Raw genomic sequence first — 13714 nt, forward strand, 5'->3', positions numbered from 1 at the left:
CATACCGTTTATACCCTTGTAATTGTGAGTTCCTTATATTCTTTGCAATGGCTCTAAGCATAAAGGAAATAAAGAGGAAAGAAGACACCTCTTCCTTGTTTATATGTTCAAACACAGCTTGTTGGAGAGGACCCCTCCCACTTTAATTCTTGTCTTCAACCTTGCATATATACAACTAATTAACTTTATTATTCTATCAAAAAATGCAAATGCTACCATTGCCCTTCTTAATAAATCCAAGGTGACTCTAAGGGAAGCTTTCTCTGCATCAAGAGCAACCAAAAATATCCATATTTTCTAACTTTCTGCTTCTCTCTGCATCATCATTGTTCAATTAATGCCTTCAATGATTACCTTGCCTCCATAAAACTACACTAATCCATATCTATCAAGTTTGGCATCACATTTGCCATTTTCTCAGCAAGTATAGACAAAAACACATTATAATCATGGTTTAAAATTGAAATGGGTCTATATGAAGCTGGGTCTGAAATATCTTTATCCTGTTTGGGTAATACAGCCACCACAGCTTTCTTCCAAGGTCCTGGTACTCCCCCAACCATTTAAAATGCTATTAAACAAAACCTTCCAGATCTTTATCACTTTCTTCCCTCCTAGCTTCCAAACTTTCACAAGAATATCATCTTTTCCTGGAGACTCATCTGTTGACTGATGATATATCACTATTTTTATTTCATCTCTTCATATCTTGGCTATTAACTGTTGACCCTTGCTTTCCTCTAACCTTGGCATAATTAAGTTTTCCATAACTACTTCCATTTATGTTTTTTATTGGTTTCCATATACCTCTCCTTTATATACATGTTCATAAAATTTCTAAAATATCTCTAATACCTCTGTAGGATCTCTAGTTATACTTGTTGTTATAGGCTCTCTATGTTTGGTGACAATGCTTTCTATTTTCCATTGTCTAATTAATTATGCTAAATGTTTCTGTGATATGGAATTAGCACAACCAGATGCTTAACAGCAACCTTTCTAAACTTCTACTTATATCTAAATACCCCCTATTTTCCCTTTAGCCCTCTGTAATTGTTCCCTTTCTTGTTCTTAGAGATTTTCCTTATTCTGTAATAATTTGCTTGCTGCCAACCCTTCTAAATAATTCCTATTACTTTTTTCTCATATCTGTTTATCATTTCTATTATGTTGTTAAACCCCATTTTCATTTTATCCCTCTCACTAGCTGTCCCTTCTGAAGACATCTCTTTTCCCTCATAACTCTCAAATCATTTCCACTACCCAGTCTTTAAATTCCCCTTTTTAACTGGTAAGTAGGAAAGCACCTTTACCTAATTTTTACTTCATTACCCTGCATCATTTTCTAAATGCTTATCAGCCTATGATCTAAAATAGTTATTGGATGTGTGTGTGTGAGTGTGTGTGTGTGTGTGTGTGTGTGTGTGTGTGTGTGTGTGTGTGTGTGTGTGTGTGTGTGTGTGTGTGTGTTTGTGTGTGTTTGTCAAACCATTATTTTAAATACACATGCTCCTGTGAAATATAATTTCTATCCAATCTAGTCAGGTTATGTTACCTCGGTGAATAATAAATACATTTCCTACTAGCGAATTCATATCTTCCATATCAAATATATTTATACATTTCTTCTGAAATCTACCGTCTTTCGTTATAATTTCCCTTCTAGGTCCCCCCGATAAAGCCTCACTACTGCAAATCAAATTCCAGTCCCCACTTATAAATCATTTTCCCTGCTGAAAACTGATTATTTCTCTCAAAATTTTCTTAACTCCACAACAGCAACTTTTTGAGAATATAAATATATGCCAGCATGATCCTTCTACCCCTGCTAATAGCCCTTTACTACCACAAATCTATCATTATTTGTTACTACTTCTACCACTATTAGAGACCCTATAGCAATCATTACTATTACTCTCATTTTCCTTTGTCCCTGATATTCTGCTGAATGTGTACCCCGAAATTCTTTATCGAACTATCATGCTCATGTCTATGCAAATGCGTCTCCTGCAACATTACTACTTACACTCTAGGATCATAGGAGGTTATTAGGCAAATGGATGTAGAGCCTCTGTACAGCTAGTCATTCATGTCCCAATTTTCCCAACTGTCAATGCCCATGGGCTATAACAGCTTTGGTATATGATTGTGCATTAGGGCATATAAAATTAACTCCAGGCTACTACAGTACTGTGGACAGCAGTCGTTAAAGTCATATTTTTACAACTCCATACACACACACACACACACACACACACACACACACACACACACACACACACACACACACACACACACACACACACAAAACGTTGACTATTGTGAGATTAGAACCCCCTGCCTATTTAGCTATGCAATCTAAAGGACACAGTACCTAATGCAAGCACCCCTTAGAAATCTATTAATGCAAGCGCCCCTTAGAAGACTACTTTTCTTATTATAACTTAAGACTCTCTTCTTTTTGGCTATACCTGTAAAGCCATTTATTTTCCATAACATTACGTGCAGAGAATCCATTGTGACAATGAGCTATTATTCCTTCCTGTAATATATGACACTTCTACTGAATGTGTTATTTCCAGTTTTAAGCTTACATGCATAAGCTAGTGTTTGGCAGGCTAATCTCTGATGCTGCTGCTTCTTCTAATCTGCATTTGAACTTATGTCACTTTTTCAAAACTTGTTTTTCAATAAAAACACTCAAACAAAAAGCTAAATAAATTTTCAGAACCTCCCACCCCCTTTTAACTTAGAACAAACAATCACAACTATGTACATTTTTAACAAATGATGTTTACCCCTCAGATCCGAGCAGCTGCCCTCAGTCAACAGTTGTACCCACAGGTATTATCTAATCTAAAATTGAGATTACTCAAGCAAATTACAGTTTGTGCTCCCATGTACACTGACTACTAGCTGTTTTCTTCTTATCTTGACCTCCCCAAGATGTAAAAAACAGCTTTTGTGCTTTCAATGCATGCTATTAGTCCTAATAAAAAGTTCACTGGCTACCTTTAAATAAATAGACTAAATTGAGCATGGTTTCATTAAAAGCACTAAAGTATTATAGCCACTGGGGAGTTTACGTATATAACTTATTCACTTCAAACTTTATTTTTCACTGACCTGCTTGCTTCAGCACCTTTAAAAGTTAATTACACTGTACCTCAGGATTAACTGACGGTGACTACAGAAGTTTGCCTCCAAATAAAAGCAGTCATCAATGAGAAAGACAAACTGCTAGTAACTTTGCAGATGCATGCATGAAAAAAAAAATAAAATTTCTATCAGAACATACTGATCAGACTTCCTATGACTAACTTCCTTCACCTGAAGTCTTTTTGTGTCCACTGAAATAATTAGCTAATGACAAATGGCTAATAACATTACAAATGCAAGAGTCTTATATTTTCCAAGCCTTTCACCATTCTGTTACATTTTTTCAAGACTACTTACTTAAAAAAACTATCCACAACTTAAACCAAGGATTTTAATCTAGACATCCACTCCTGTAAAGACAGAGGACCTTATTATCTTTATTCTATGTATAATATGGTCAATACATTTTTACATCCTTCTCCCCCCAGCAGCACAAAATCATAACATTTATTCACCTTAATTTGCTTATGTCCAATCTTTCTTATTGTTATAGAGTAATGCCTGTATATTCTACAGTTAGGAAAATGTAGCTGCTTACTTTAATATAGTTAACATATATAGCAGTCACTAATAAAGATGTTCCCTAAGCTTGCATTTAAAACACCCATGACTGCATTCTACTCAAAACTGCTGTACAATGTGAAATGTGATTTATAAATATTAGTAAACCAAAAACTGTTTTCCATATAGTTACTTCTTCACTCCTTTCAATGTCCCTCTAAACAGTGATGTAAAGTAGAATATATGCTTTACAGTTCACCCACCAGTTTAATACAGTCAACAAAATTCCAGTCTTTCTCAGCCACCTTTTCTTGCAAAATGCCACATTTCACGTGACTATTTTATATCCAGCTGGAATGATGCTTTGTAGTTTCCCATGTATTCACTAATTTCAGAAGTGCTTGTCTTCTTACAGATCATTGCATCTCCCAGTACTAGTCATTGGTTCAAGCCCAAGGTACTCCTGACTGTTCTTGTCAGCTCCTGACCCTTTTTCCCTCTCTCAAGCACTTTTCTTTAAAACAATGGAAAAGGTTACTATCAGAAAAATGAGAAGCAGAGTTCCCTTATGATTGTTCTCACTCTGTGTTGAATAAACCTTTTACTTACTATTTATCATGTTCTGTATCAAAATATCTTTGATCCTTCATGAAAATTATTCTGAAGGCAGCTGGATATAACAGCTTGAATCTCATACCTGCCTCTAGACATGCCCTGATTGCTGGGAGAAACATGCTTCTCTTCTGTTTAGTGTAAAGTGAATAATCATTTTGCACAAACACTCTGCTGTCCCAAATGTTTAATACTTTTTTTCTTGCTCATGGCCAAATTTGGAGCATACAAACAATGTACTCCCTCAGTTCAGTTGCTTATTTGTACCTTCATAAAATTAATGCAGTCCGTTCTTTCCCGTTTCTCAGGTACAACTGAAAATCATAGGTTTTCTGTTTGCGTTCTGTATTTTAAGTTTACAATTTTTGAAGTAGTTATTGATAACCCTCATGCTCAGCCAGCCATTTCTTCATTTTAACCTCTGATTTTTGCAATTTCTTCAGTTCATCTGAATATCTAGTTAAAGCTTATAGTCTATCTTTAAGCCTTTTATTATGTAACCTGATATATTCATTTGGTGTTTCATTTATGTTACTTAACTGTTGGTGAATTTGATTTATTTTTCCTCTAAATTACTAAAAAGCATCTCCTGTACCAAAGCTGAAACTTGAACTGCTTTTTTATGAACAGCTGCAAGATTCTTCCCAGCCAGAGTTGTCTCTTTTTCTGGTTGATTTTCTCACAAGTTCTCCAACTGCCTTCTCTGCTAGCATACAGGTAGTTCAATTACTAGCTAGTAAGTTTTATGGCTTATGTTTTCACACTGGAAGAGTTCAAATCAAATTGACAACCAGTGTGCAGCCACCTTGGAAGCCCAGTGACCTCACAAATCTTAGTTATTAGGACAGACTGGCAGGTATCGCTCTATATAGACTCCTCCACTGAGATCCACTGAGATCTGTGTCTATTCTTTTCAGCCATCAAAGATCCAACCCTCTTTGACTGCCTATTCCTTCACATAACAAATGGCACCTCAAATATCTGGTTAAAGGTACTTAACCATTATCAGATGAATTAATCACACTGGCACTACATATGTATATTTCAGTGTATCCCTCACATCTGGAACAAACTTCCATAACATATCAAACACTATAGTAGCATTGCCACCTTCAAGGTAAACCTAAAGAATTGGATGGGTAGCCTCATATTCTCCCCCAGTCTATCTTGTCTTTCCCTTCTTCAGGCTGGAGGTAACTTCTGAATAGTGGTTTGCAGTTAGATCAGTAGGTTTACCTAGTATTTACCTATGAACCGATTAACCTGTCCAGACTCCATGCAGACAGCAACCCAGACAGGAATCAAACAGGAGAATCAACTTCCATAAAGTAGCACTGGTAACATTTATGCATCAGTTTAGAAACCAGCACTAATTGAGTCTTACGTTAGCAAGAAAAATTCCACTAGCACACTGCACAGGTTTAGGCAGTCAGTGCAATACAAAATATAAATGCATTTTGGCATTTTCAATGCCCACTACACTGCAACTTATACTTTTGAGTGGAATTACTAATTTCCTGCATCTTTAGTCATCCACCACCATGTAATCTTGACGTCATCTAACATGCACTCCATTCTTTATCTGTTTCAGTGACACAGTGGATTCAATCCTTTTGTATGGACACTTTGGCTTTATGCAGTTTGGAGGATATATGGTATGGGATAATTTTTCTTCTGCAAAAGTGTGCTTAGATTTATTCTCATACTCTGTTATTATGATATTACAAATGATTTATATCCCTTTCCCTCCCATGAATATATGTTGACTTTTATCAGTTCCTATCAAAGACATTCACTTTTCCTTCAAGGTATTTCATGCAAAGTATGCTACAGATGATTTCTGAAGGAAAACATGTCAGGTGCTTTACCTTATAGAACAGAAGAATGAAGTTAATGGCAAAGGCAACAAATAGTGCCAGCATCCTCATGTTGTAGAAATTGCGTGCAAAATAGTTCTGTGGAAGAAATAAGCAAAATATTAGGAGAGTCAGTTGAGACAAAAAATTATTTGAAATTGAAATACAGATTGTTGTTCTCTTTCTTTTGTTATGCCAAAATGTCAATTTTTTCTCTTATTTTACATATATCTGCATATAGACATACATGCACACATAAATGATATAACTGCTGGTTCTACTGTTTGTAAATACAAACTGGATGATATCCTGATTTGCTGAGCAGTATCTGGCAAACTTCAACTCCACAATCGCTATTTTGGATAGCAAATCACTGTGGTTCCTTTCTTCTGGGAGATTTCTCCTGTTTTTTTACTTGTGCAACTGTGATATTGATATGTAGAAGTTCGGTTTGTGCACTTCACTCCTCCACCCCCATGCAAACACACTTACATTTACATTTTTTTCATCTGTTTGATTTCCTAGACAGTTGAGCTCAGTCAGTTGGCTCACTGCCCGGTTGTAACTATGACTCATTGTGGAACCATACATAATAACACCAGTGGAAAAGATCATAAAGAACATTTACTATATTCAGCACAATTCTACAACTATAGTGATAATAGCTTATTTTCAGGATGTTTCATCACACTCTTAGCCCAACAATTAATTATTTTTTCTAAAATCTCCAGTAGCCACAGTTTGTTGACGGACTTATCACGCAACACTGTAAGCTATGTCTCTATTCGTCACTCTGAATTTTTGTAGACATTAATTTCAAATTAATTAGCGAAACATGCCCTCAGTTTTGATGGGAAAAATGTAAGTGGTAATAACCAGATCTGAATTTAAAAAGCTTTAAAATATTGGAAATATGGTTATTCTGTATTCCATATTACTCAGCAGAAACATATCTACAAACTGAGTGAAGTTCATTCATATCTATCCTCTAATTGCTTATAAAATTGCACACAAGAACTACAATACTATATATTTTTAGTTTTGGAAAAAACGTGAATAACTTCACAGGAAAACAGGATAACAGTTACCCTGAAAAACAAAGGTTATTCTACATTACAAAGTCAATAAAACAAGTTTATTTATATACAACTATAATACTTCGTATGTGGAAAAAGAACGACATATGCAGTCACATTCCCTCTATTTAGTGGCAAACAAATGTGAATAATTTTAAACCAAAAGTTAGTCCTAGGGCTTTGTGATATTTACTGTAATTTTAGCTAAAAATAAGTGATGTTTAAGAATCACATTTCCTCTAGTTAATTTCTAAATGTCAAAAATGTAAAACCTTCCCAATTCTTGAGCCAAAAAGGCTGAAAAGTAAAATATCAGGGTAGTATTACTACAAATATATATTCAACATATGACAACCTACAAAATTAGTCATGTTTCATTTATAACTATTACATGTTTATTTTAGAGGCAAGAAAATAAAAAAGCTTAATATTTTACAGTGCTTACTCTTCTTTAAAAATACATTTTGTTCCAAATGGAATGTATTTCATACATGGAATGTGTAACTGGAAAATATGAAGATATCAAACTATTTATCCTTCATGAAATCTAAACTTGTGAAGTGATGGATGTCTTCAGTAGAATGTTTGTAATGGATTTCAATTAATTATTTTATGTCCCACTATCAGGAATTTTGCTTATTTTTAATTTGTTTTTATATAAGCAGTAACAAAAGCATTTTTCATAGAATCCGAATTTGTTATGATACTTGACATGAGAAGAGGTGATGTTTCATGATGATTAAGTAAAGAGACAGGATAGCATCTCCAGTATAAACAATGACTGATATTTCTATTGTATTGTGTGTGTAAAAAAATTACAAAAACATGATGGTCACAGGAATTTTTTAATTACTGTTCTATTGATTAACATCTCAATTTCAGTTTTAAAACTCAAACCAACATGTTTAAGAGAAAAGTTTTAAACCATGCTCATCATGATGGATCTGGAGTGTTCAGGCTTTTTCTATTCCACAAAGGAGGAGAGGAAAGTACCCAAAGGCAGACTCATCTACCAAGAGTAAATTTGCAGCCAATCACAATACCATATTTAAAAAAAAAAAACAAATCCAACAACAATCAAATCAAAGAGGAAGAAACCCACCTCAACTATAAGTAATCTGAAGGATGGGATAGGTGCTGCCACTGATGCAGTGAGGAATTTGAACTTCGATTGTTACAGGAAAGTAGGACTTATGCAACTGTACTATGTTCATCATATCCACTGCCTCATTGGCATTCACGGTAGATTGTCAAAGTATTCAGGAGCCACTGAAGAATGATGCTAGCAAAGCCTAGTCAGGACCTTTAAAAAGAAACAAGTTTGTAGTGCTTTGTGAATGTTCAAACAGAGGACCAAGCAGCTGCCTCTACAGTGTTTCAAGAGTCCATACCTTTCCAAAATGCCATCGTTCGAAGAGGATAAGGCCCTAGTTGAGTGAGCCTTGACCTTGCCTGGAAAAGATTCTTTATGGTGGGAGCAACAGAAAACAATAGCAGAGGACAACCATCACACAATAGTTGCCTAGGGACAGTTTGACCTTTCGTAACCCCACCGTAGTAGACAAACAGCTGTTCAGCATTTCTAAAGGGCTTTGTTCTGTCAGTGTAGTACATGAACTGCCCCTGTGCATTCAGGGTATGTAGAATCTTTTCTCTCTTTTTCTTTTTTTGACCAGGATAGAACAAATCTGGATCAAGTCCTGGAAGACCTCTGTATAGAGCTTCCAATTGTGAAAATCTGTCCAGGATCTGCTTAGTATCTCTTGAACTGTGTTTTGTTCTTACAGAATGCATGCGGTCTGAAAAGTCTAAGAGTGCTATAGAGTCAGCTCTGAGACCATCACTGCCAACCAGCAAAGAAAGTATGACCTTGTATCCTCTTGCTTGCAATTGTTACCACTAGAACAGGACCCGGAGCCCATAAGGGGTTAAGAACTTGTAAGGCATGAATCACTGCCAGCAACTCTTTTATGTTTATGTACATTGGTGTGTCCTGAGGACCCCACAAGCCTTGAACTTAAAATCCCATGGGCACTGCTCCGCACCCAAAATTTGAAGAGTCTGTCTGGACAGTTTAGACTATAATCTGAAGAGAAAAAGGGGGTCCTTGATTCACAGAGAGTTGAGCCCTCCTCCACTGTAGTTTCCGTTTCACAAATTTTAGTACTGGTACCTGGAAATCCAAGGGATGAAGGTTCTGAATCCAATAATTCCTCATGTACCACAGATGTTTAGCTTGTCTACTGATATCATGAGGATCACTGATGCCATGAGGCCTAGAACTTTGAGAAACTCTCTTTCTAAGGACACATCTAGAAGACATCCAAGAAAATTCCCTGATAATTCAGAACTTTGTCTTCTTGTAGAAGGTCATCCTTTTTACTGTGTAGAGGATGTGTAGAAGGGTGTTTAAAGGTTCAATTTGAAGCCCGGGTGGGAAAAGAGGGATGTGACCTTGTCTAAAGACTCCAAGCATCTAGATACAGAATCTTGACAAATCAGTAAATTGTCTAAATAAGGAACAGTGTGGATGCCTGGAGTTATGCATAGGCAATCACTGGGGCCAGACAGTGTAAGCACAAGAGATGAAGCAGACAGCCTAAAGGGTAATGCAAAAAACTGAAAATGTAAGAAAGGCACAGCAAATCTCAAAAATGTCCTGAAATTGGGAGTAACAGGAATATGATGAGAAGCATTCTTGAGATCTAGTCATCATGAAACATGGTATGGAAGCAATGCTAGGAGTAACGGCAAAGTGAGCAGTTTAAATTCTGGAACTTTTACAAAGGTGTTTAGAAAGGACAAATCTAGGATGGAGCTACAGGACTGCTCCAAAAAGATTCTGGAGTAAAATCCTTTGCCTTTGTGTATCACATGCATTCATTTCATGACCTTTGCTTTTACCTTGTGATGGAGCGCTAGAGGAAACAGCTCTGTCTGGTTTGGTAGGTATGGAGCAATTCCCCTGAAAGAAGAGGATTTTCAATCAATTGCAAAGTATATCCCCCCTGAATTATTCTAAGAACTCATTTGCCTGAAACTGCTGGTGGCCAGGCTGCAGGGTTGAGAGACAGCATGGAGGAAGGAGAAAAAGACGAAAGGATAGAGGGTAGGGGTAAGAAGAAAGGACAGAGGGCAGGGGTACTCAGTGTCTCAGCATAGTCATTCCTATGCAGTGGATTGATTCTTTAAAGCAATCATACTTGTTTGGGTTTGAAGAATTACCCTCCTGGTATTCCCTTTCAGATCCCTGACTTTTGTTTGGTAGGGAGTTTTGTTTGTTCTGTCTCTTGAAGGAAGATGCCTTTCTTGAAGAGAACTTGGTACATGAAAAATCCTAGACACCCCATTCATTAACTTGCTTCTATCATCCCACTGTTTGAGAATCAATGTAGCAGTGGGTCCAAATACCAATTCAGAATGTAAAGGTTCATTCAAAATTCTGACTTTTAAATCATCAGAGACGTTTTGATTATGTAAGCAAGCATACTGTCATAATACAACAAAAGAAACAACATTTCTTGAGACTGTAGCTGCACATTCAAGCACACTTCTCGAAGCATGTTTCAAAACCTGAGTCAAATCAGAAAATTTCATTTGTGTAAGACTTTGGGTAAGGATGTAGCAAAATTATCTAAATGCATATGTATGCACATTGTAAAATACATTTCTACATATAGCCTTGAAAATGTAACATTCTAAAGGCTAGATTACTAAAAAGAGACATAATTTTCCCTTAAAGATTTAACTACTTTCCCTTTTTATCAGGGGAAATTGGATTAGATGAAGTCAAGGATTTTTTTATTTGAGCAGGCAATTGGGGAAACTGCAACTGGGTCAGCAGTCAAATGAGATATCTGAGAAGACTCTATATTTTGTCTGAGCTTTTATAGGGACTGATGAAATAGATACGGCTGTCCTGCAGGCAGCTTTAAAAACATCTTCCAAGGTCAGTAAGAGAGGAAGAATAGTCATAAAATTGGGCAACTCGTCCTCTTTAAGGTCATATACCATGCCTAGCTCAGGGGTAGTTCCTGAATGCTCCAAAGCAAAATCATCACTAAATCTAGTAATCATCTGAGGAAAGTGAACACTTGGACTTAAGCTCAGGTTCACCTTCCAAAGAATCATAGCGACTGGACTCACACCATTGCCCTTGTCAGATTCCGTATTATTGAATGAAACAACAGAAAGATCTTTAGCCAAACTAGCCCTAGACCCATGTAAGGGAACACAACCACAAGAATTAATTACCTGTCTGAACAGCAGTCTTAGTTAAATAAATCACATCAGCCTTATAGCCGGCCTTAGGCATAGGCCAACTAGGCGGTCGCCTAGGGCGCCACTCTGGCAGGGGTGCTTTTCCAGTATTTATTTAATGTAGGTAGACCCAGGATGGAGGCACTGGGTGGTGTGGTGGGGGGCGCCATGGAGCCCTTTTGCCTAGGGCACCAGTTGACCTAAGGCCGCTCCTGACATCAGCCTTATAAACAGCTATAATCTGATTATCAGCCATATGATGAAGCTTCTGTTTCTTTTTCTTCTGAACTTCAATACTAAATAATATCTGGTGACAAGAGTATTATGTCTGGCAAGGAGTCTGTTACTCCAGACTATTCCTGCACATAAGAGTTTGGTTCAACCGTAGCTAGACTAGGTATTGGTACAACCCTGAAGCATGTGCCTAAACCCCATTCTAGAAGGAAATGGGACAAAAGGTAAGTGGTATGTGGGCCGAGCAGTGGCCCTGACAGATTCATTAACCATTGGCTGAGGCATATTTACATTTTGCTTTTTTTCTTTTTGGTGCAACTGTATTTGATTGGGGGGGTACCATAAAAAGTTTCTATAATAAGTATGTTCCCATACAACTAGACTCTGCCAAACTCTCCTGTGTTCAGAATTTTTTTAAAAAATGACAGAAATTAAAGAATTTCTTGTAGTCAAATTCTAAACCCCAAAGCTACCAATATGCCAAATTAGTGTTAATAATTAGCTCCATGCACTTTAACCATGCTAAACTATCATAAAATGACATTTAATAGCAATTTAAACTATTTTTTCTTGTCAGAGAGAGTAGAATCTGCAGAGTATGCTCAAATAGCATAATTTGTAGTAAAATCATGATCCAATGTTAAAAAACACACAAAGCAGAACCATGCATATACTAATATTGTAAAATGCTGAAAAATAATTTCCTGTCAAAGATGGAAATAAAGAAGCAGCAAAGACAATTGTAATTTATGTCTAGTTATGACTGCATTTAGATAAGATAACCCCTGGTGTCTAGCTGCATGCATTCACACTGTACTTCTGAGAGAAATACTGAAAGCTTTCCAAGAATCAGTAAAAACATGCATTTGTCAACGATAGAAACAAAGTAAATACTGCTATAAGCAGAATTTCCTACAGGAATTACTCTAAACTCTGACAGAAATAAAATATTAAAATAAACATTTTTAATAAATGTAAAAATACAAACAGAATAATAAATCTAATAATGAAATGAGAAGGAGGGGTCCCCAAATGGGCCATATCTGAGCAGTAAGCTGACAAAATCAGCATGGGATTCTGTAAAAGAGTCAGAGGGCTTTTTTCCTTGGATGGTAACAAATACTGAACTGAACAGCTGCAGATTTCTCTCTCAGGATATGCTCAGTCAATCAGCTGTCACAGGAAGAGAGACGGGGTGGAGTCTGAGCTTTTGAAAGTTGGTCAGTACTGAGTTACATAGGCAGACAACCCACAATGCCACTGAGGCAGTGGGAATGATAAACATCATCATATATTCTTATGAATCAACACACTGACTTCCTTGAGAGACAACCATGGTTTTGGGTAGTAGTACTACTAGTATTACATGTAAACCATGCTTTGGGGGGGGGGGGTTCCTTGCATATTTTACTAATAACATTAATCATCTCTGTCTTCCATTTCCATGCATTTTCCCACCTCTCTCTTTCTCACTCAAGCTACTCATATACAAAGATAAATAAATACATTATTTTATCTTTCTTTTTACTGAAATTAGTAATACATAATGGCAAAACAGACCCACAATTAAAGAAGATCAAGGTTAAAATATATAGCTAAATATTTTATTCATAATATGTTTTCAGTTGCTTGCCAAACTGAAATGATGCATACGCATACCAAGCTTTGTATGTTCACCCGCTGGTAATCTATTAGTGAAGTACCTCGCAGGATGTGCAGTAGCAAGTCCCATCCAAACCCCACCTTTCCTTCAAGATTTCCTGACGGTGCGGTAAATCTACTAAATATTCATGCGACCTGGGTGTGAGGTATTTCACTAATAGATTACCCATCTGCTTAGCAAAACTTCATAAACCTTGTTCAGTAAAATTCACCAATTTGAGTTTTTTATACTGTCAGTAATATTAGTTATGACAGTGTTTTCACTACCAGTACGGAATAGTAGTATCTTCAGTTTCAACAGATGAGATTGGTGAGATTTTCTCCAAAATGAAAGACTACATACCAGGAAACATT

General features: G+C 36.5%; 1 protein-coding gene across 1 annotated transcript in view; it reads right to left on the reverse strand.

Moving 5' to 3' along the window:
• The window catches only part of RYR2 (ryanodine receptor 2), a 6224161-nt gene that overhangs the window by 1010997 nt on the left and 5199450 nt on the right, over positions 1–13714 (reverse strand). Inside the window, exon 93 of the mRNA XM_044059048.1 lies at positions 6141–6227. Coding sequence (XP_043914983.1) covers positions 6141–6227 — 87 coding nt within the window. The remainder of the gene's footprint in view (positions 1–6140; positions 6228–13714) is intronic.

This window comes from Protopterus annectens, chromosome 1.part2 (genome assembly GCF_019279795.1).
Source record: "Protopterus annectens isolate FY-2018-M chromosome 1.part2, PAN1.0, whole genome shotgun sequence".
NCBI classification, from domain to species: domain Eukaryota; kingdom Metazoa; phylum Chordata; order Ceratodontiformes; family Protopteridae; genus Protopterus; species Protopterus annectens.